The sequence below is a fragment of the Gopherus evgoodei genome, chromosome 2 (genome assembly GCF_007399415.2).
Source record: "Gopherus evgoodei ecotype Sinaloan lineage chromosome 2, rGopEvg1_v1.p, whole genome shotgun sequence".
Lineage (NCBI taxonomy): Eukaryota > Metazoa > Chordata > Testudines > Testudinidae > Gopherus > Gopherus evgoodei.
Window position 1 is genome coordinate 227,036,483 of NC_044323.1, and position 20,492 is coordinate 227,056,974.

General features: G+C 39.7%; 1 protein-coding gene across 7 annotated transcripts in view; it reads left to right on the forward strand.

Annotated features, from left to right (window-relative positions):
* The window catches only part of LOC115646790 (lipoxygenase homology domain-containing protein 1), a 313,208-nt gene that overhangs the window by 183,778 nt on the left and 108,938 nt on the right, over positions 1-20,492 (forward strand). For 6 of the 7 annotated variants that reach the window (XM_030553098.1, XM_030553099.1, XM_030553095.1 and 3 more), the window contains 3 exons: positions 5,797-5,966; positions 16,762-16,981; positions 18,671-18,825. In XM_030553098.1, the coding sequence (XP_030408958.1) occupies positions 5,797-5,966; positions 16,762-16,981; positions 18,671-18,825 (545 nt within the window). The remainder of the gene's footprint in view (positions 1-5,796; positions 5,967-16,761; positions 16,982-18,670; positions 18,826-20,492) is intronic. The other variant, XM_030553097.1, reaches the window with a different exon arrangement.

Sequence of the window (20,492 nt, forward strand, 5' to 3'; positions counted from 1 at the left end):
GCATCAGAGAGATGTGTTCATGGTAGCCTGTGTTGCTAAGCAGATGGACTACTGTTTTTTGTTCTAGTCTGAGTTTTGCCGGCTGTGTGACTTCATTCAGAGTTGTATTCCATTGCAATAATCAAGCATGAATGCATGGATCATGACTAGTTCTGCGTCTGACAGGACGTGGCACAATCTTTTGGCCAGCCAATAAGGTAGTGAGGTGTTCTTTATCTCATGTCTATCTGAGCCTTCGGTAGCATTGAGGAGTCAAAAGGACACCAAAGCTGATTTATCAGTCTGAGGGCAGATGTTCTCAGTAGTGGGAGTGTTAAAGAGGAAGCAAGGTTTTTGAAAAGCCTCCCTTGGCCTATCAGCAACACTTCAATCTTGCTTGATTCATGATTAGCCATCTGTTCTTCATCCAAGTGCTGGTTTCAGCTGGGCATAGAGAAAGCCAGGAGATGGTACTGTTTGATGTAAAGGAGATGTAGAGCAGTGTGTCATCTGAGTACTGGTGACATTTCAGCCTGTAAGTCTAATCAGCTATGCCATATAGCTGTTGAATAATATGAGAGACAAGATTGAGGCTTGTGGGAAGTTAACAGAGCAAAGGGGTTAGGAAGGAGGTCTTGAACTCAACCCACAGATATCCACTTATGTGCAGTATCTGAGTGTATGTCAAAGTAGAGAGAACTCCCCAGAGCCACAGACCCTTGATGGAGAAGACCTTTGTTCTAACCTTTCAAATCTGCACCAAGCAGTTTCAACTCTGCTGATCGCAATTGATACTGCAGATCATAGTATGACAGGTATACACCCTCTCGCAGACTTATTTAGGTCTTTAAATACTAAACACACTCACAGAATAATAGATAACCAGTGCAGATGGCAGAGCACTCGTGTTACTGATTCTCATAAGTGAAGGCCCTTGAGCAGTGAAGATGTCACATTCTTCAGTAATTGCAGTCTGCAAGTGAGTTCCAAGAGAAGCCATCAGAAAAAGGCATTGTAGTAATCCAGCCTTGCCTCAAGGTCACAGAGGCATGGAACACTATGCTGAGGTCTATCTGAAAGCAAAGGTCACTACATCAAAATAGTTGAGAGATAATAAGCCACTCTCGAAACCCAGAGAATCTCCTTCTATCTGGCTAATGTTGCTCAGCCATCATCTTCCCTGTTGCCTTCTCCCCAATAGGGGTATTTGAAACTGAGCTGATCACCATTGTTAAGCAGGTCTCCTGAGCACTAGCTGAATCTCAGCACTTTTCAGTCAGGCTGCCACTCTACTTTCTACAAATGAAGTATTCATTCTAGAGACTAGCAAATGGGCTACAATACAGATATCCACGAGCTACCTAAGAACAAGGGTTCTGCCTGAAGGAGGCGGAGCTACATCAAGCTCTGGAGCATCCTCAGATCATAGATAGACTCTCTCAAACCAAATAAGGCAGCAGATCTATTCATGCCCTCTTCATTCCATGTTGGGTGCTCGATGTAAGAGAGAGGGGTTCCAATACACTTGTCTTGGCAAAGAAGATAGATAATTGCTCTCAGCACTCAAATGAGAATCAAGGGAGTATCCGGGTGAATCAGACACTTCATGACTCTGTAAATATTTGCTTTATATTGTAGGGATGATTTCCTTTTTTCTTTCCCCCCACCTCCCCGCCCCCATGATAGGTGGCGTCTCAGAATAATGCAGAATAAGGGAAGAGGCAAGATATAGTGTTCCACAGTGTTGTTTATGTTGCAGTCAGATAAAAGGAGCTAGACTCCTGCAGTGTGGTTCATGAGATGCTCTGGGGTATTGCAGGAGTTTATGGGTGTTGCACAGAATGTGGTTCAGCAGCAGTTAAAGCAGTTCAGCTAACAGATATTGTCATACAAGGATATAGGGCAGAGAGATATATAAAAACAAATAGAAAAACAGAAAAATTTCTCCCCAGAAATTCCTCAGATTTTTTATAGTCCCTTCTCCTCTTTCAGATTCTGTTGATGGGGTGAAAATGATCACAGGTAGTCCACAGACTCCTGGCAGGTTAATATTAGTCCATGTCAGAGGCACCTCTGTTGCTACTTAGTGCACTCCACTGCCTGGCCAGTATGTGTGGTCTCACCATCATGAACACACACCAGATTGTTACTCTTTCACCATGTATTCATTCATTCATTACAAAGTATTGTAGTGTAATGCTGGCTTAGAGCATGGGGAGGTTTCCCCACAGCCTTCACTCCTCAGCCCAGGCTCACCCTCCGGGCTCCCCCTTGCTTCCTGTTCCTTCCACTTATATCTTATCCTTATACTGTTAGCCCAGTGATTTTCAATGCTCAGAATCTCCCAGGAAACTGCCTCCAGGTGGGCCTACAGCCTTTTGCAGGCTACAGCGCTGCCAGTGATCAGGGTGCTGCTGATAGTGCCGTGTCACAGCCCTGTTTATATATGGCAGCGACAATGCCCTTTGTCAGGTGGACTTTGAAGTTACTGAAAAAGCAAATCAGGCAGGGTGGCAAACTCTGTAGCAAGCTACTGAAAGACAAGCGAAGTAAGCAAGCTAAGAAAATTTCCATGATCTCTGTGCATTCCCTCAGTAAAATAATTTAAGCAGCTGCAACATCTAAGAAAGTAGTATGTCCTTATCAGTCCTGAGAACATACAGCACTGATATTGGGAAATCAGAGAGTAATATCTACAAAACACCAACAACGACCTACATTTCTTATATAAGAAGAAGATGTAGCCCCCTGAGTTAACAAAGCGCCCATGCACTGGCAGCATTGCTGGGCTAACATGAAAATGAAAGCCTTAGTTGCACTGATGTTTTAGAAGACAGAGAGAATTTTGATACTTTGTTGAGAAACAGCCTTTCTACTTCCTCTCTCAAGTTCATTTAACAAGCCCCAGTCTGATTTTTCAAAAGAAAAGGGCCATAGCTAATAAACAAAACATACAGATAATACAGTCCACTGACATTAACACAGTGAATGGTACATGATATATTAAGTAAATGCATCTTTTTATATGGTAGGTACAAAGGCCAAAATTTTCAATGCTTGTTATCTAAAATAAAGCACCTAAATAGTGGCCTGATTTTCAGAGGTGCTAAGCACCCAGAGCTTCCACAGATTTTAGTGGCAGATTTGTCTGAATAAGTACTGAAAGAAGTGACGAGAGAACTTCCAGATTTGCACAAAAAAAAGTATGAATATAAAGCCACCACCCCAACTACCATTGTATTATACATCAACCAATTGGTGTTTGCAACTAGTTCCTTTTCTAATGTAGCCATTTTTTTAATAAGCAAATGTCCAAGGGAGCTAAAGTGTTAGACAAACATTTCTTCTGACTCTGGAGTGAGCAGATTGAAATGAATTTACCGAAGTGAGAGAAAATGCAATTAGCTTAGTTTGGCCAGGACACTAGACTGTGGAAGGAATGAAAAGTAAACGCTTGAGAACAAGCAGTCGCAGATGCCTAAGAGGCCTTAAATCTGTTAACCACTGATTCCTTTCCTGGGAAACTCCCAACTCTTTGATCACTGATACATTAACCTTTCTTTGGAAATAATAATTAAGAAAAGATACAGCCATTGGGCAACAATTAAAATAAATCAGTGTTCAGAATGGCTTCCTGGTCTCATAATATGCGCTTAGCATGTTGCATTCTGCAGCAGAAAGCCTGCAACTATGTGTAACCCACACTCTTCCTGGGTGTGGTGCTCTGTCCCACCTAGTGGCACCGAGACCACTTGGAGAGAGAGATAAAATGAGTCTGTTCTACAGCCTTAGCTAAGGGCCATATGGCTTTTAGCTCATGCTATAGAGGTTCATGTACTAAGCTCCAGAAGTCCTAGGTTCAGTTCTGGCCGCTGGTGACTGGGGTCTGTTGGTATTACATATGCACTGCTGCCTTCTCTCCTTGGGACAGACTCACCCTGCCTTATCCACCTTCTGCTCAAGTAAAGCAGGGCCCAGGTGGAGGAAAGTCTACCAGGGAGGTACTGTGATATAAGGTGGTGGTCACAATCTCCCTTCCATTAGGTTTTAGGGGCAGCCTGTGCAGCCCTCGAAGAGAGTGGTGCTTATTGTAGATAGGGCATGGCCTGGGTGACTTAGGGATGATCTGACTCATTGTAGCCTTGCTTCAGCCTCTCTGCCTGTGGGGTTACTGTGTGAAGACCTGGTTGAAACTGAAGAAACTAATGGCAAAGAGTTCCAGCAATGACTTCCCTCGCCAGCATGAATCCCTAAGGGGCACAACATGCCAGGCTGGCACAGGGAGCTGCAATTTGCATCTCTGTGCCTCAGCAGAGCTGAAGCTGGCTGGTCATACATATCTAACAAATAAAGTTCCTCATTAGACAAGGTTTGTATCTGTCACATATTGCATCTGACTCATTCCTGGAAATAACCCTAAAAAGACAAAACCTAGCTGTCACCCACCAGACTGATTGTGAGCTGCATGTCTGCCTGCTGTGCTGTGTCTGAACCCCAAAGAGCCACAGAACAATCAGTTGTGACACAGAAAGCCTTCTCTACAGAGTGGGGGGTGGGACAGGATAAGCTACATAGACCAAAGAAGAAAACAGGAAAAAAGCATTAGCCAAGGAAACTAGAACAGATGGAGGAAAAAATAGGCAGGAAAAAATGCAGCTTATGAACAGGAAAAAGTACATCCAGGTTTATAAGTGAATTAAATGCCTCTAAAATTTCTCTTGACAACATGCATTGTGGGTAGATACATGATCATGAAATAGTTTTCCTTTATATTAAAATCATCAGCAAATGACAACACTATAGAAATACACATCACAAACTAAGCACAGATTCTTAATTTCTTATCTTTATTAGGTCCGTTTTGCCCCCTATGATACCTCAAGGTTCAGTCATTTGAAATCATGAGCAAATTCCATCCAGCCAGTAGGAACTACTCTTTTGGGCACTAGCATCCATTTAAGTCACACAGTATTGTTTCTGCTCCATGATCTGTTTTCTGCAACTTTTTTAAACAGGAAAATAATTCATAACTTTGATACAATTTCCTGGTATATTTTTGCTAGAATTCATGAATTAATGGTTTGCAAACAATTTAATTAATGCATGGCAACTGTCCAAATACACTGTAACAAGGTCCAATCCAAATCATGTTGAAGCAAAATGAAAAAACTCCCACTGAATTTTTTGGGCTTTAATTTGGATCCCTAGTGAATAATTTGATCCCTCAAATCATAGTCAACTGAGTAGACCATTCTTATTGACAAAAATCTTTAAAAATCAATCATGGTTTAATTTGTACTATTCAAGCAGCTATGTGTTCTTATATTCAGTTGTTTCGGGTGACTCCTATGTTTAAGTCTTCCATTTTAAATAATCTACCATCTCCTAAATAGATAAATAATTTTCATCTGAAATACATGCATTAAGAAATTAAATTAAAGAATGAATGAATTAAATCAATTATATTTAAATAAATACATAAATACAATTAATTATACCAACCAATTTATTATACATTATTACACTATTATTATAGCAATAAAAATAATTCATGTAACCACTTAGCCAAGGATTCCTTTTCCCTTGTCCACATTATTAATATTCTCTTACATATCCACTCCTCAACTGGAGTCCTGTGTACGTCATCTCTTATTTAGACTGTAATCTCTTTGAGGCAGAGGGTGTGTGGCTGTCCATTGTTTGTAAAACATCATGTAAATTTATGACATTGCTCAAATGCTTTGTAATAATAATGATGATCAAATCCCTGTGTATTCCCACTCACTATTAAAAATGTGATCTTTTGCTTTTATTTAGCAGGACAATGGAAAGTGCAGGTTAAAACTGCCAGAGATTCCCCAGAGCCACAGAAGTGTAAAAGAACCCTTGTAATTTATGGCTCAAAGGGCAAAAGTGGTGACCTTCTCCTTTCTCCACAAAGGCCAGAATATGTGTGCTTTCTACCCAGAGCAACGGATGAATTCCTTGTAAGTCATCACTGTACAATACTGCACTGAGATTATAATGACATTCTGCTCTAGCCAAAGGATATATTTGAAATGCTGCTTTGGTTGCTACAAATGACATAGTTATTTACAAAGATGGAATGATATGACTTTAGATCTTGGGCCATCCTCTTCCTGCAACCCTGCTCAACTTGTTACCAGATTTGCTTGTTACTTTGGGGTATGTTCATTTATTAGGGTTACTCCTCTGGGTGTGTGTGTGTGCGGGGGGTTCTGTAATTCTATCAATGTATTGCTTGTGTCACTTGTGTTTTCATATGGAGCTCTACTTCTCCCTTCTGCAAATTCCCTCCCAGTGGAGCTATCCTGCAGGTCCTAGGTTCCCAAGAGCTGGGTTCCTCCAGACCCAGAACCAGATGAACACACACATACATTAACAGAACAAGTCTGAGTGGACCCGGTCAAGGAGCACTTTCAAGCTGCCACCCTTATATGCCACAGATACTGCACTGGAATAGAGTAAACCTGAGCATGCTGGGTCGAACAGCACTTTCAGGCTGCCACCCTTATATGCCCCTGGACTCAGTGACCTAGATCAAGCAGCACTTTCAAGCTGCCACTCTCATATGTCAAGGTTCAGCATGTCCCTATCCCCACTTTCAAGTTACAATTGTACTGGTAGTATCCCACTTGATGAGCAAACCACACAGTAGTTTTGGGCGCTAAAGGGATCTTTAGCTTAGGTAAGAGGGGCGTTGCTGCAGAGTAAATGGGGAAGCTAAAAACACAAAAGAGTAAAGCTGAGAGAGAAAGAGAGAAGCAACCATCTTAACCATAAAAGTTATTTATTGAATAATAGTGATAACCACACAAGGAGAGGCTAAACAAACATAACAGTTACATTATAAGTCATATATAGAAAACTATACCTGATGAAACAAGTTAGGGTTAGAAAGTTATACCTGAGGTAGAAAAGAAAACAGAGAGAGAGGTGGGGTCTTACCACTCCATAAAGCTTGTATTGGTCAGGGTTCCGAAGTGATGGTGGTAGCTCAGGGTCCTGAGAGCTGGAGACAGGCAGAGCCCTCAGCATGGTCAGTCAGGAGAAGATGAAATCCCAGTGGAACTGATGCAGAGTTTGGATCCAAGCATCAGAACACTTACTTGAACATAGGCAGGGGTTTTTGTAGAGAAACAACCGTGGTTCAAGGAAGAACACTAGATTTGTTTATGTGTAAACAAGGGAGAATACCAAAGTTGTTTTGTTTAGGCTAGACATGGGAGCTGATCATTCCTGGCTTTGGGCGGTGTTCCTCGGAGGGAGCTCACAGTGGAATTAGGCTGCTTCAGTATTTTGGATATCAATCAAATATTCATTACTAGAATTGGTCTGATAACTGCTGAGCTGGGTGTGTGCAGGTGTAGGTTCATTAACATCTGGAGCAGAGATCCCCCATCATGCAGTGCTTCTCTGCTTTTCTGGTCCCAGAGTTCAGTGCGGTTCTTGCCTTGGAATCTCTGTTCTCCATTCTGTATGCTAATGGAGATGCCTCCCTGTCCCATCTTTGATGAAGATGAGGCTAGAGGAATTGCCTTAATCCTATCACCCTTGTCGAAGGGGTTTAGGTGTGTCTCCCACCACCTTTCACTGCTCTCTGCAAGTCTTTTCTCTGATTGGTTTTGGTTCAAGCAGAGGCTGGGGGTGGGGTGTCCTTCATGAGTCAGACAGGCTGTATACTGCGTCCTGGTTCCCCAAGAACACAGAGCTGACTGGTATCAACTACATTCAGTTATTGTGTTCACACCCCAGTGTAAACTCATTACATTACAGTGGGTTTCAAGGATGTAAATCAGCAAGAAACATGATTCCTTTCTTATATTTTATAGCATATGCTGCTCATTGTCTTTCATATTTTTTAATTCTCTTAATTGTGCTAACCCTGAAATCATTGGGTAATTTGCCATTGGCTCTAATGTGTAAAGTATCAGGCCCTAATGCTTTGCTACATGTTCTTGCACCCTGCAGTAATGAGAGCTGCGTAAAATTCTTAGTGTTAGATTGTGCCATTGAGATACAGCCTGTAGCCAAGGGGAACATGGAGCTGCACTACCTCAGGATTGCCCTCAGGAAGGCAGAGCTCCTGAGGCCAGGGCCAAACACCCATTACTACACACTTTTGTGGCAGGTAGCTTGCTGCCACCACACAGCTGCTCAACTATACCAGCCAGTGTGTAGCGGAGAGTGCAGCCATGACAGTGCCTGCTATTTGTCCCCAGTGAGAATAAAGAAGCCCCTGTTTTTCCCTGAGTGCAGTGAATTTAATTCTGCTTCCCCTTCACACAGGCCACACAGAGGCAGGAGGATGAGAATAGATTGAAAAGAGACAGTTTGGAGGGATTTTTTTTCATACCAAACTTCGAACTCTGCTGTGGTCTTATGAGTAGGGAATGTTTGGGGTCTCAAAGGGGTAAAAGTCCCTGCATTTCCCCCTGGAACTAATCCATCACCAAGGAGGCTATAGTCTGGCTAGGTGAATGCTCAGAAACACTTCAAAAACTCACAGGTTTTACTGCTTACCAGTTTGGAACTTAAGATCGTGAGCATTCTAATATTGTGGGATCTAGTATTTTAAGTGGGGGGCTGGGAGCTTAGTGTAAGATACAATACCTGTCCCTTTCCCTTCCTTCAGAACACTGAAGATGAAGAGGGTTGGACTGTGTGTCCAAGGGACATACGTGGGGCTTTTCTCCCTCTCTGATCTTCATTAAAGGGGCCTCCACTTTTCTTCAGTGGGCACATTTCAGTGTGGTGCCACACTTACAGCTTTCTAAGTGTGTTTCCATTCTTCTGACTCGCTTAGTTTTAGGAAAACATGCTATATTTTCCCTTGGCTGTTCATATCCTTGGTTTTGTTGCTTTGTGTCAAAACCTTAATATTTTCTGAAAGTTGTTCGTTGAGCATGAAAGTTTGTCTTTTTGCAATATGAGTCACGCTATTTTGCAAGCTTTGTTGCATTTTAAGTAAATCAGAGGAACAGGCTTGATTTTAAATAGTGATTGGTGTTTCATGGGAATCTTTGAAAACCCTTCTCTTTAGAAACAATTCAACTGATATATCTTATGGTTTCTGTTGTTTTCTTCCTTTCTTCCTTATTTCCAAGGACATTTGAATAAACACAGGATCTTTGTTTCATAAGTGAGTTCATCTGCTCCTATTTGTGACAGCACACTTGTGGGAATGATTATGATGTCACAATGAACGGAAAGTTGTGAATTCTGATGAGCACTAAGCAGGAGTAGATGAACTCTTAATAAAACGAAGATTGTGGTTTTACACAAATGTCTTTAATAATACAAGGCAGTAAGGAAGAACCACAGCTAATGTATTATATGCAAGATTCATTGTTTTGAAACAGTGGGCTTAATTTTGATCCCAGAAATCCATGTAAATCTGCATATTGCCCATTTATGTGCCCACTTATGTTCACATCATGGCAAGAGAGTATGTATATCCCTGATTTTCCAGGTGCACTCTCACACGTTTGTCACAAGTGCATGCACACGTTGAAGTTGACAATCATGTCCAAACTGTTTTGCAAAGTCTCCTATGAAGTGTTAGCAGCTCTCTCATTTTAAATGCAGATTGTTAGCAAATATAAAGAACAAATTATGGAAATATATAAATAATAGAGAATACACAAGTTAAACCTACTTGCTTTCATTGATCTTAAACTTTGATAGCAATATTTCTGTATTGGCTACCAATTGAAAATGATTTAAAGAAATAAACATTAAATGTAGAAAATAAATTGAGTAATAAGAAGTTGTGTTTGTCATATAATCATAGAAACATAGGTCTGGAAGAGACTTTGAGAAATCATCAAGTCCAAGTAATCCTAGGCAGGACCAAGTGAACTAGACCATCCCTAACAGGTGTTTGTCCAACCTGTTCTTAAATACTTTCAGTTATGGGGATTCCACAGCCTCCCTTAGAAGCCTATTCCAGAGCTTAACTACCCTTACAGTTGGAAAGTTTTTCCTAAATCTTCTTTGCTGCAGATCAAGCCTATTAGTTCTTGGACGTGGTCAACAGTTGATCCTTGCACTCTTTATAGCAGCCTTTAACATATTTGAAGACTATTATATGGTCCTCACTCAGTCGTCTTTTCTCAAGACTAAACATGCCCAGGTTTTGAACCTTTCCTCATAGGTCAGGTTTTTTAAAACTTTTATCGCTGTTGTTCCTCTCCTCTGGACTTTCCCCAGTTTGTCCACATTATTCCTAAAGCGTGGTGCCCAAAATTGGACAGAGAACTCCAGCTGAGGCCCTCCAGAAGTAGTTAAATTCATGGAACATAGGTCCCTCAGTGGCTATTAGCCAAGATTGTCAGGGATGCAATCCCATGCTCTGGTTGTCCCTAGGCTCTGAGTGCCAGAAGCTGGAAGTAACAGGGGATGGATCACTTGATGATTGCCTGTTCTGTTCATTCCCTTTAAAGCACCTGGCACTGGCCACTGTTGGAAGACAGGATACTGGGATAGATGCACCATTGTTCTGATGCAGTATGGCCATTCTTATGTTCTAAAATAATCATAATGATTACCTATGACTGTTTTAGTATTAAAAGAAAGGAAAAGAAAACATTAAACAAAACAACACGAATGGCTGAACACAAATGATGGTTACTTTCATTATAGTCTCTTCTGTATGTACCTTTCTGGAGAGCTTCTAACAGATTTCACCCTTGAGAGTAACTGGCTTCTGAGAGTGTTTTTCTCTTGGTAGGTTAAGATCAAAGTGTACTATTTCCCAAAATTATTGTGTTCAGCTTTAGTATTTTATTAGATTCTTAAAATTATTTATATATGTGCAGAATAATTTATGTTTAAGGGCAAGTGTAGACTGTCTAGTTATTAATAATAACCTAAAAAGTTGATAGTTGGGTAAAATAAGCAATCCTAACTAAATTCTATGAAATCAAAGAAGATATTTAAATTAGTTACTTAGAAAAAAGTCATTTAAAACAGATCTGTTATGAATATTAACAATTGTAAGTTCAGTTACATCCTCATTGTTTCTCTGTTTACCAATGTTTAGCTCCTGTCTCCTCTCCAGAAATATGTGGTCTAACCAGTTGGTGATTAAAAAGAGATAGTTAGCTCTTTACATTACAACAGCATTTTAATATTCCAACAAAATCACTGGGAGAGTTTAAAATGTAATCCCTTGGCAGTATTTTAGTTAACTTCCTCTCACCAATCCATGCTGAAGTCTTAGGGAAGTTCTCCTGGGGTTGGTTTCTTCTTGAATCTTCTCTGTTTTTCTTATCTATCTGTGGCAGCCTGCTTAGGACATGTCATGCTGGAGTGGGGTAGCACAGGGTATGAGTGAATGGGTGCTTTCTTCAGTATTTTGTACCCTTCTGCTTCCTATTTTCATGAAATTATAGGAAAACACTTCTCTTTCAGGCTTGTTTAGATTCAGTGTTGGTTGCTGTCACCCATTCATTGGCTTCATGCCTTTGTGGTTGTCTAGGTGAAACTTTCAGGTCCTGAACATGCAATGTGCTTAACGAATATGCTACATTTCATAATTGCCTCTGTTCTTCTTGTGGCAGGAAGGCAACAGATAACTTTCAAAGTTAGTTTTAACTCTTCCTTTTTATTCAGTCCATTCTCTGAGATATTCACTCAATTTTGTTAGTTTGTCAGGAAATTAAATTCTGTCTTCAAAATCCAAAACTCCCTGTTCTTTATTTAATTTATTATTTTTCAGTTCCCCAGTCTTCTAAAATTAAATAGACTTTTACAAAATCTTTAGCTTAAGTTGTTGATTCTACATGACAGTTTTTGGAATGAAGATTTTCTTGTCTTTCTGAGTTGGGGGAGGGTTTGCTTGCATACAGCCTGTAATTAATTCATTGCCATTAATATAAATATTCTATACTTAAGTGGCTTCTTATATTGGTAACCAGTTATAACATCAAATGATTTTGCCATATTAGTACATAACCATGTTATTATTCCTATAACAATGATTTCAGGGAGTTATTATATGAAGGCTTGCATTTAGATACAAAATATTTGCAACTGTACATCTCAAAAGGTGTTTGCCATTTCAGTGTTTAAGAAATAAGCAATAGTTTTAAATTTCCACCTACACAAGTTTTTCCTGGAGTTTCAAAAACACAAGCAGAAATGTTCCCTTTGGAAAGGAGAGGGGTTGGCATGGCCACTATACAAGCTAGATTTAAGGCTCTGATAACACACTCTACATTCCTTTTTACAATTATGCTTCTATATAAAACATGGAAAATTTACATGATTTGTCTTCTTGATGTTTGCTTGTTCTTGGGAAATAGAAGCAGAAACATTCTGGGATGTCTATCATTAATTTTGACATTCTATAACCTAACTAGTTAAACATATGTTTTGTTGTATTTCTAAGCATCTTGGCTATAACATAGTGGCAGGTATATCTTAATGTTCAGTAAAGGCACAAACAAGTTTGTTGAAGCTAGACAAATGCAGACTGGAAATGAGACATACATTTTTAACAGTGAAGGTAATTAGCCATTGGAACAACTTACCAATGGATGTAGTAGATTCTCCATCACAGACAATTTTTAAATATGCTCTGTGTTAATTAATTCAGGAAGTTCTATGCTCTGGGTTATGCAGTAGATCAGACTGAATGATAACAATCACTCCATCTGGCCATAGAATCTATGAAAGTGGAGCTGGGCACATAATGCAAAAATAGATAAATAATAATAATAATTAATCCATGTTTGCTCAAAAATATTATTTGTTTCAGCTATACAGGCATCCCTTTTGGATTTACTTTTGTGAAATTTTGAGGTCTCATAGAAGACATGCTAAGCTCACATAGAATGGGTGTTGGTATATATTATAATGGTATATTTATCCCTTTCCCCAACTTCTACATGTTTCTTGTTTTCTTACATTGTGAGCTTTACAGGGCATGAATGGTATTTTATTATGTATATGGAAAGCACCTTGCACTTTGCACATACTACTGTAATCCAAATAATTATCATATGAGAAGTAGCACTGCTAGACATCATGAGGATGGGATCCTTAAAACCAGTCTCCAGAGTGCTGGTATAGGTGGTATTAAATGAGCTAGATAAGGATGTGACCACAAACCTCTGCAAAGAGGACTATGCATGCATTCATGATTACTCTGTGTCAGCAATTGTGGGAATGGCAGAAAATTAAATACCATGTAGTTTGGAGAAAAGAAGACTGAGGGGGACCATGATAACAGTTTTCAAGTACATAAAAGTTTGTTACAAGGAGGAGGGTGAAATATTGTTCTCGTTAACGTCTGTGGATTAAGACAAGAAGCAATTCACTTTGTATATTTTCTGTAAAAAGGATCACTTCTTAGCACATTAGAAGGACAGGGTTTCCAGAGCTCTGATACAGAGGAAATTATATGAATGCTACAATGATCTGACCACACTCTTTATACCTAGGATCACATATGCATGCACACATGCTTTATGTGAAAGTGACAACGAATTAAAATTAAGGTATGCATCCAGACAATAAATCTTAGAGTAACCTAACTATTCTAGGTCTGGTTCCTCTGAAGAAGTCTTGTGTAGCCCAGAAAGGTAAAGGCTTAAAATATTACAAATTTACCTAATCGTCTTTTATCTGGTACCTTTCTCTGTGAGACTCAACGCCCCAGTGGCTTGTTCAAAGCAATCTCTTGATTATAAGAGTTATACTAATTCAATCATGGAACAGAAGCAATACCTGTTACTTAGCACATGACCAATCACAACGAACATAGCTCAAATTTCAAGCACCAAGTATAGAATACTTGGCTCCAACTGTGATTAACTGAGAGAGAAAAAATATGTGTCAAAATTAATTAGCAAACTTTGAATCATGAATAAATATGAGGAAAGAGTATTCTGCATGCAAATACTCCATAAGATGAGGAGAGAGGCTGCATTGCTAAGTATTATTCGCTCAGCTGTACTTAGGACATTTTGCATTAATTTGATGCTTATAGGGATCAGAAGGTGAAGAAAGACAATTATTGGATTCAAGGTAGGAAATCCAATTCTGAAATAGAAAGGTGATCATAGTAAGTTGCTCAGGAAAGGGTTAGAATTGATGTAATAAAAACATGCATTATGATGATGGACCAAAAGACTGAAATAGAAAAGAGGATAATAATGACTGAATTAGAGGAAAAAATGTTACAAGGAGAGAAATATCTGCTGAATTCAATTGAGATTACCCAGTGCAGTTTAATTCAGTAGATCAGGAAAAAGTCTTGCTGCAGGTACATTCTGGTTGGAGGCATAGTCATAGAGTTCATTGAAATCATGATTATGGGAAATGAAGGAAAAACAATGATTTTAGAGCAGTCACACTTCACACAGTAGTGAAATAGTCTCTGAAACTGTCTTCATGTACATTACATCTAAAATGTATATTGACTGCACGTTGCAAGGAATGCAATATACTGTATATCTTTTTAAATGCCATTAGAATTTCTTTGCAACTGTTTAGAAGTCTAGAGGTCTGGGTAGCAGAAGACAAGATAAGAGTACAATATACCACCTTAAGTAAAAAGAAAAATATCCAAGTGCTGTATTTTTGTAATTCTAAACCATAAAGTTTTGTCCAGTAAATACTCTTTGGTACGTACAACTAAGTAGATGTGTGATATAAATGGAGTCAAGTGGTCCATCTGTAAGAAGGAAAAACTGCAGGCAATAATTTAAAAAACAGGAAGTCTTGCTGTGAAAAAGCAGAACTTATGACTTCATTGCTTCTGAAGAAGGCCCAATTTGGACACGCAGAAGAACAGTATGTTCTCCCCTTGAGAATAAGAGAAAAACACACACTTTTTGAGAAGAATTAGACTGATTAGTACAACAAATATAGTCATGCCTCCTGATACCCTTTGCAACCTCCATAACCTTGAATGAAAAACTCTTGAAATAAAACTCTGTTTGTGCAATGGGGAAATTCTATCTCCCCTTGCATGGACACAGAGATATTCTTAAACATAGTGGAATCAGTATGATTCCACTGCACAAAGCTTGGGAAGGATATGGTGAACCCACAAAGGGGTGCAAACCCGCTGCATACCTCAGAGTACAGCTCCACAAAGGATGCTCTTGTATCCCCATATAGCAGGGCTTGGGGCAAGTAGGTGCAGGCCAAGGAAAGAGAGGGGGAAGTCTGGTGGATTCTCCAGTGCATGACTACAACCTCAGGGCCACAGTATCAGCCACAGAGCAGCACTGCTACCAATACATGGAGAATGAGGAGGATTTCATGTCCCAGTCCCTATGAACTGCCTTCTGTCTTCTGGGATTTAGCTTGGAGGTAGAATTAAACCATTGTCCTTTTCTGATTTCTGTATTATTTTAGTAAGTTCCATCTTTTTAACTGACAATTTACTCTGAACATTCAAAACACTCCACCACATTTTAGCTACATGACTCTGTTGACGTTAATGAGAGTAGGACAACTAACTGTCCTCTGCCCAAAATAATATAAAATGTTCCTTCATCTCTGCTGTCCCTAAATAACAGGTTAACTCACTCAGGCACCAGTCACAAATCCTTATATTGTAGTTGGACTGAAAATATTAACTTATAAGATGAGAGAAGGTAGTTTTGATGGAATACAAGACCCTGGGCAACATTTTTTCTTAGTCCTGTCTTAAAATTAATTAACCTTTTAAAACTAGCTTCATCTCTTGTTTCTCTTGAAGCCACTATTGTTTCCAGCAGTAGGCTGATGAAACAATCAGATGTGGGTGCTGCTTTGGCCTGATGGCTATGAATGAAAGTTGCTCTCTCCATCCAATCTAACAAGTTTTACACCTTTGGGAGGCTGCAGATCACTAACCTCCTGGAACTACAGGTGGGGAGAATAGAGGTTGGTGGGTTCAGCAATTCCCTTCTCTTTTCCCTGCTCCACAGGCACTAAGGCAGTGAGAAAGTAGTGAGAAGGGATCTGACTGCAAATATTCAAACATTCAACCTCAGCCCCTCCACTGCCTCAAGCTGTGGATTGCACGGATAAACTGGAGCTCAGAGATCCATGGAGGTAGTGAGAGCAGTGGAAAGATCCCTCCTGGACTTGAAGTTAACCAGCAACAGTATCAAGAGATTCAACTTTCCCATTTCCGATCATCAGGACAATGTGGTTACGTCATCGACAGTAGGGAAGGGCAACCCTATTGTGCAAAGCTAGATGTACAAGGTTAATGATTTTTTTTAAAAGAACAAAACGGCTCCTTTTTTCCAGTGAAGTGGATATGAAATCATTTGGATTACCAAATCTATCATTATACAAGTGAATATTTCATTAAAACTACTTGAGCAAGGCTTTATTATTACTTCTTGTTATTACTCATAATACCTAACACTTAGGGCTTGATCCTATTGATTTAATAGTAGTTGAGGGCACTCAGTAGCCGGCATGATCAGACCATTACATAACAGCTTCCATCCAAGGCCCTCAGTGCACAGATGTTAATAAATTTAGCCTCACTGCTCCTTAGTGGGAAAAGAATCTGTTCCATTATCTGCAAAATGGGGATGAGAAGGCAGATTCAGATGGCATGCCCAAGGTCACACCAGAAATCTATAGGAAAACCAGGAATAGATTCCCTCATCTCCTTTATCTTAACCACAAAATCATCCTTCCTGTCTGTTAACATTAACTTCATCTGTCCTATGCCATTTGGAAAAAATCTCTGTTCATGAAGCTGTCTTGATAGCCCACTTTTCTTCATTATATTTATTGCAGGTTGAAACTGGAGATGTGGGGGATGTGTACAAGATTCGGGTCAGCTGTGATGATTTGCCAGGCTTTGAGGGCTGGCATCTGAAGTCCTTTCACATGCAAGAGCTACATACTAAACAAGAAGTGAACTTTGACTGTAACTGCTGGCTCTCTGTTAACAGAGAAGACAGAGAGCTGGTGAAAGAATTCCCTGCAGTGAATGAGAACCAGAAACCTTTACCAGGTAAAAATAGCAAAGGAGACAGGAACAATGAGAACCAGCCTTTAAAAAAGAGCCAATTCAGCAAATACTACATTTAATCATTTTCTGTGCTCAGTATCTATGGTGGTTCTGCAGCAGCTCCATTTGCGCATGCGCCGCGACAATACTGCACATTTAAAAATCTCTCCTAGTTACATGACAAATTGGGCTTAACATTTGCTAAATCTTGTGCATAACTCTCTGTGTGCAACACTGGAGAAATCTAATTATGCTAGTAAAAGATAAGATATAATTCAAAGCTATGGAAGTCAATTCTGGTAGACTTAGTGTTGAATTCTTTAGCTTATCATAGCTTGAATTACTGAAGTGAATATCAGAAATAATCATTACTGTACAATAATTGATTTTATGTACAATAAAGTTGTGCTGTAATTTCAAGGGCATTTTTGTAATGTGGGAAGGTCCCACTTTTTTCAGAGGGCCTTCCAAAATTGTATCCATACAACTAAAGAATATAGAGCTTCACATTTCTGCATTACACATGCAAGTCAATTGGTTAGGGGCCTAACTGTCATGGTTTCTCTAAACCGAGGTTAAGTCTACACTAGCATTTTTGTCGGTAAAACTTATGTTGGGCAGAGGTGTGAAAAAAACACCTCCTTGACTGAAATAAGTTTCACAAACAAAAGTGCCGGTGTGGACAGCAGTATGGCCAAAGAGTGTCTACTGTTGACATAGCTACCACTGCTCATTGGGGAGTGGTTTAATTATGACGACAGGAGATCCCTCTCCCATCGGCATAGAGTGGCTACATGGGAGACGGTACAACCATGCTGCTCCAGTGGTACAGCTGTGCCACTGTAAGATCTGTAGTGTAGACATAGCCTAAATGTTCTAACATGGTTAACACAGTTTGCTCCTATCTGAGCATCTGAAAACTAAATATGGAACTTACAGGAAAACTACATTGATTAATTATGACCTCTTATATAGCTAAATATTAGCCAAATAATAATGTATATTGAAAATTATATATATATATATATTTGGAGTTCATGTTACTATGTCACTAACTCCATAAAGGGTAAATAGGGCTGCAGCCTTATTGATACTTCCCAGAAGAAGACCTCTCTGACAGTGTAGCCTGGACCAGCAAAATGCAGTCATATGATTGCAATATAAAGACAGAAGACTTTAAAAGGCATCATGTACCTTACAATGTTAAATGTGTTCATTAGCTTGTCACATAATACATACACTGTCATGAAGTCAGATTCTACATTACGTTCTTCCCCTCTGTTCTAATTTGCATCAAGTCAATAGAGTGCCTTCCTCTCTGATGGTTACATTATTATCGTGGAGACATTTATTTTTCTGACGGGCAAGAATTGACTTCTCCTGAGTTGCTCCAGAGTCCCACACAATAAAACAGAATGAATTTTTCCAAGTGTACTAGCACCAGAGCCACATAGGGACAATCAAGCTCCCACTGTTGTCAATGAAAAGACTCCCACTGACTTTTGTGGGAGTTGGATCAGGTTCATACAGAAGAACTACTCTCTTTCTGTTCTAATCTCCATGTAACATGTTCTTTTTGTTATTATTTCTCTGATTTTATTAGAATATCTTTAAATTATATAGCAGTTTTCCTTGAAGCTTACCCTTTCAATTCAATCTGTTTTGTTCAAACAATCTTCTTTCTTTGTATAGTCCACAAGTATATTGTCTCTATACACACTGGTGACCACTGGGGATCAGAAACCTTTGCAAATGTTTATATCACTCTGTATGGCGAAAGAGGGGACACAGGTGTGAGGAAACTGCACGAATCCTTGGTGAAAGGGGGAAAATTTCAAAGGAACAAGGTAAAAAGACACAAATGTTAAGTTTTCTTACAAACTCAAATAACAGTTCTGTTTTCTGAATGTCTACCACCAGCTCTTGCTTGTAAGAGCAAATTTCTCCTTATAGATCTTTGTAGCAGTATTCTGTTCCAGCTTTATGCCTAGATTTTCCATAGGTGATAATCAGGGTTCTACATTTGCATGTGTAAAGCAGCTTATCTGAGTCATAACTCTTGTGATCATGCCTCTCAACTTTTTCTGTCCCAAATGTGGGATGCAGTGTGGGACAAAGAACCAAAATTAGTGTCATAAAAATGATTCATGCTGGAAACTTATATTGCTGTGAGATTCATTCCTTTAATCTAAATAGCTGTTTTGATGATCGTATCTTAAATATTATTTCTGTTGATAATTTTTAACAACAAAAGTGAGGAGGCACCACATTTTTTTGCAACGTAGGTAGCTTTTGGGACTAAAACAAGTGACATTCCCCGAAAGAAGAGAGATTTAATGTATAACCTCAGCTGAGAAATTTTACTTAAAGAAGAGAATGCACTGACAGAGTTTAAAAATAAGAGAATCCTTTTTCATACTTACTCATCACCAAGCTGTAGTATTCTTAAGAAAGCAGAGAGTCTTAGATTTCTGTAAAATTATTTCATTTAACAATCATATCAACAACATAAAGGATGAAACTAGATTCAACGTCTAACTTAAAGAACCTCTAACCCAGGGATCGGCAACCTTTGGCACGTTTACCTGCTGCATCTGTGCAGATGTTCCTTTCTGTCACCCAACCCCAGGAGTGACTCTAATTACTGACGTATCCCTGTTAGGATAAGAGAGCCACCTACACACCCTCAGAGTTCAGGGCAAATGGACAGCCCATGAAGCTAGCCTCTAAATCAACCTGTTGGAGCTCAGGATAGTCAGGAACAATTGCCTCCGTTTCGTGCCCCTCATCAGGAGCAAGGCAATCAAGGTAAGGATGGACAATATGTCCAGCATGTTCTACATTAAGAAGCAGGGAGGAGCAAGATCTCTCTCCTTGGGTACTGAAACCACAAAGCTCAGAAACTGGTGTGTAGCCCACCACATCCAAATTTCAGTGGTCTAACTCCCAGGCATACAGAACACCACAGCTAGAGATTTCTCCCACTACTACAAATGGGACCTGGACACCCAGGTTCTTCAAAGCATGTTCCAGAGATGGGGACTGCCAGAGATCAATCTTTTATGCCACTTCAGAGAAAAGAAAGTGCCTTTTCTTCTGTTCAAGAGGAGGATCTATGTCACCACTCCCTGGGGACATCTTCCTTCTATCATGAAAAAAGAGTCTGTTCCATCCTTCCCCCAACCCACCGACTAATTCTAAGGAGGCTGAATGAGATCAGGCAGGACAAGGCCAGAGTTCTTCTCATAGCACATACCTGGCCAAGACTGTTTCAACTCAGTGTCCAACCATCAATCAAATTCCCAACCATATCTCAGGGTGTGGCTCCTTCATGGCTCTATGGATGTGCAGCAGATGTTATAAATAGTAGCAAAACATCAACCCGCACTAACTACGTACCAACATGGAAGCGATTTGTCCATTGATTTGGTTGTTGCTACCTCTAGCTTGAGCTGGTTCCCTTTTCTCTCATCCTAGATTAGCTGCTGGGTCTAAAGACATCTGAGCTATCCAT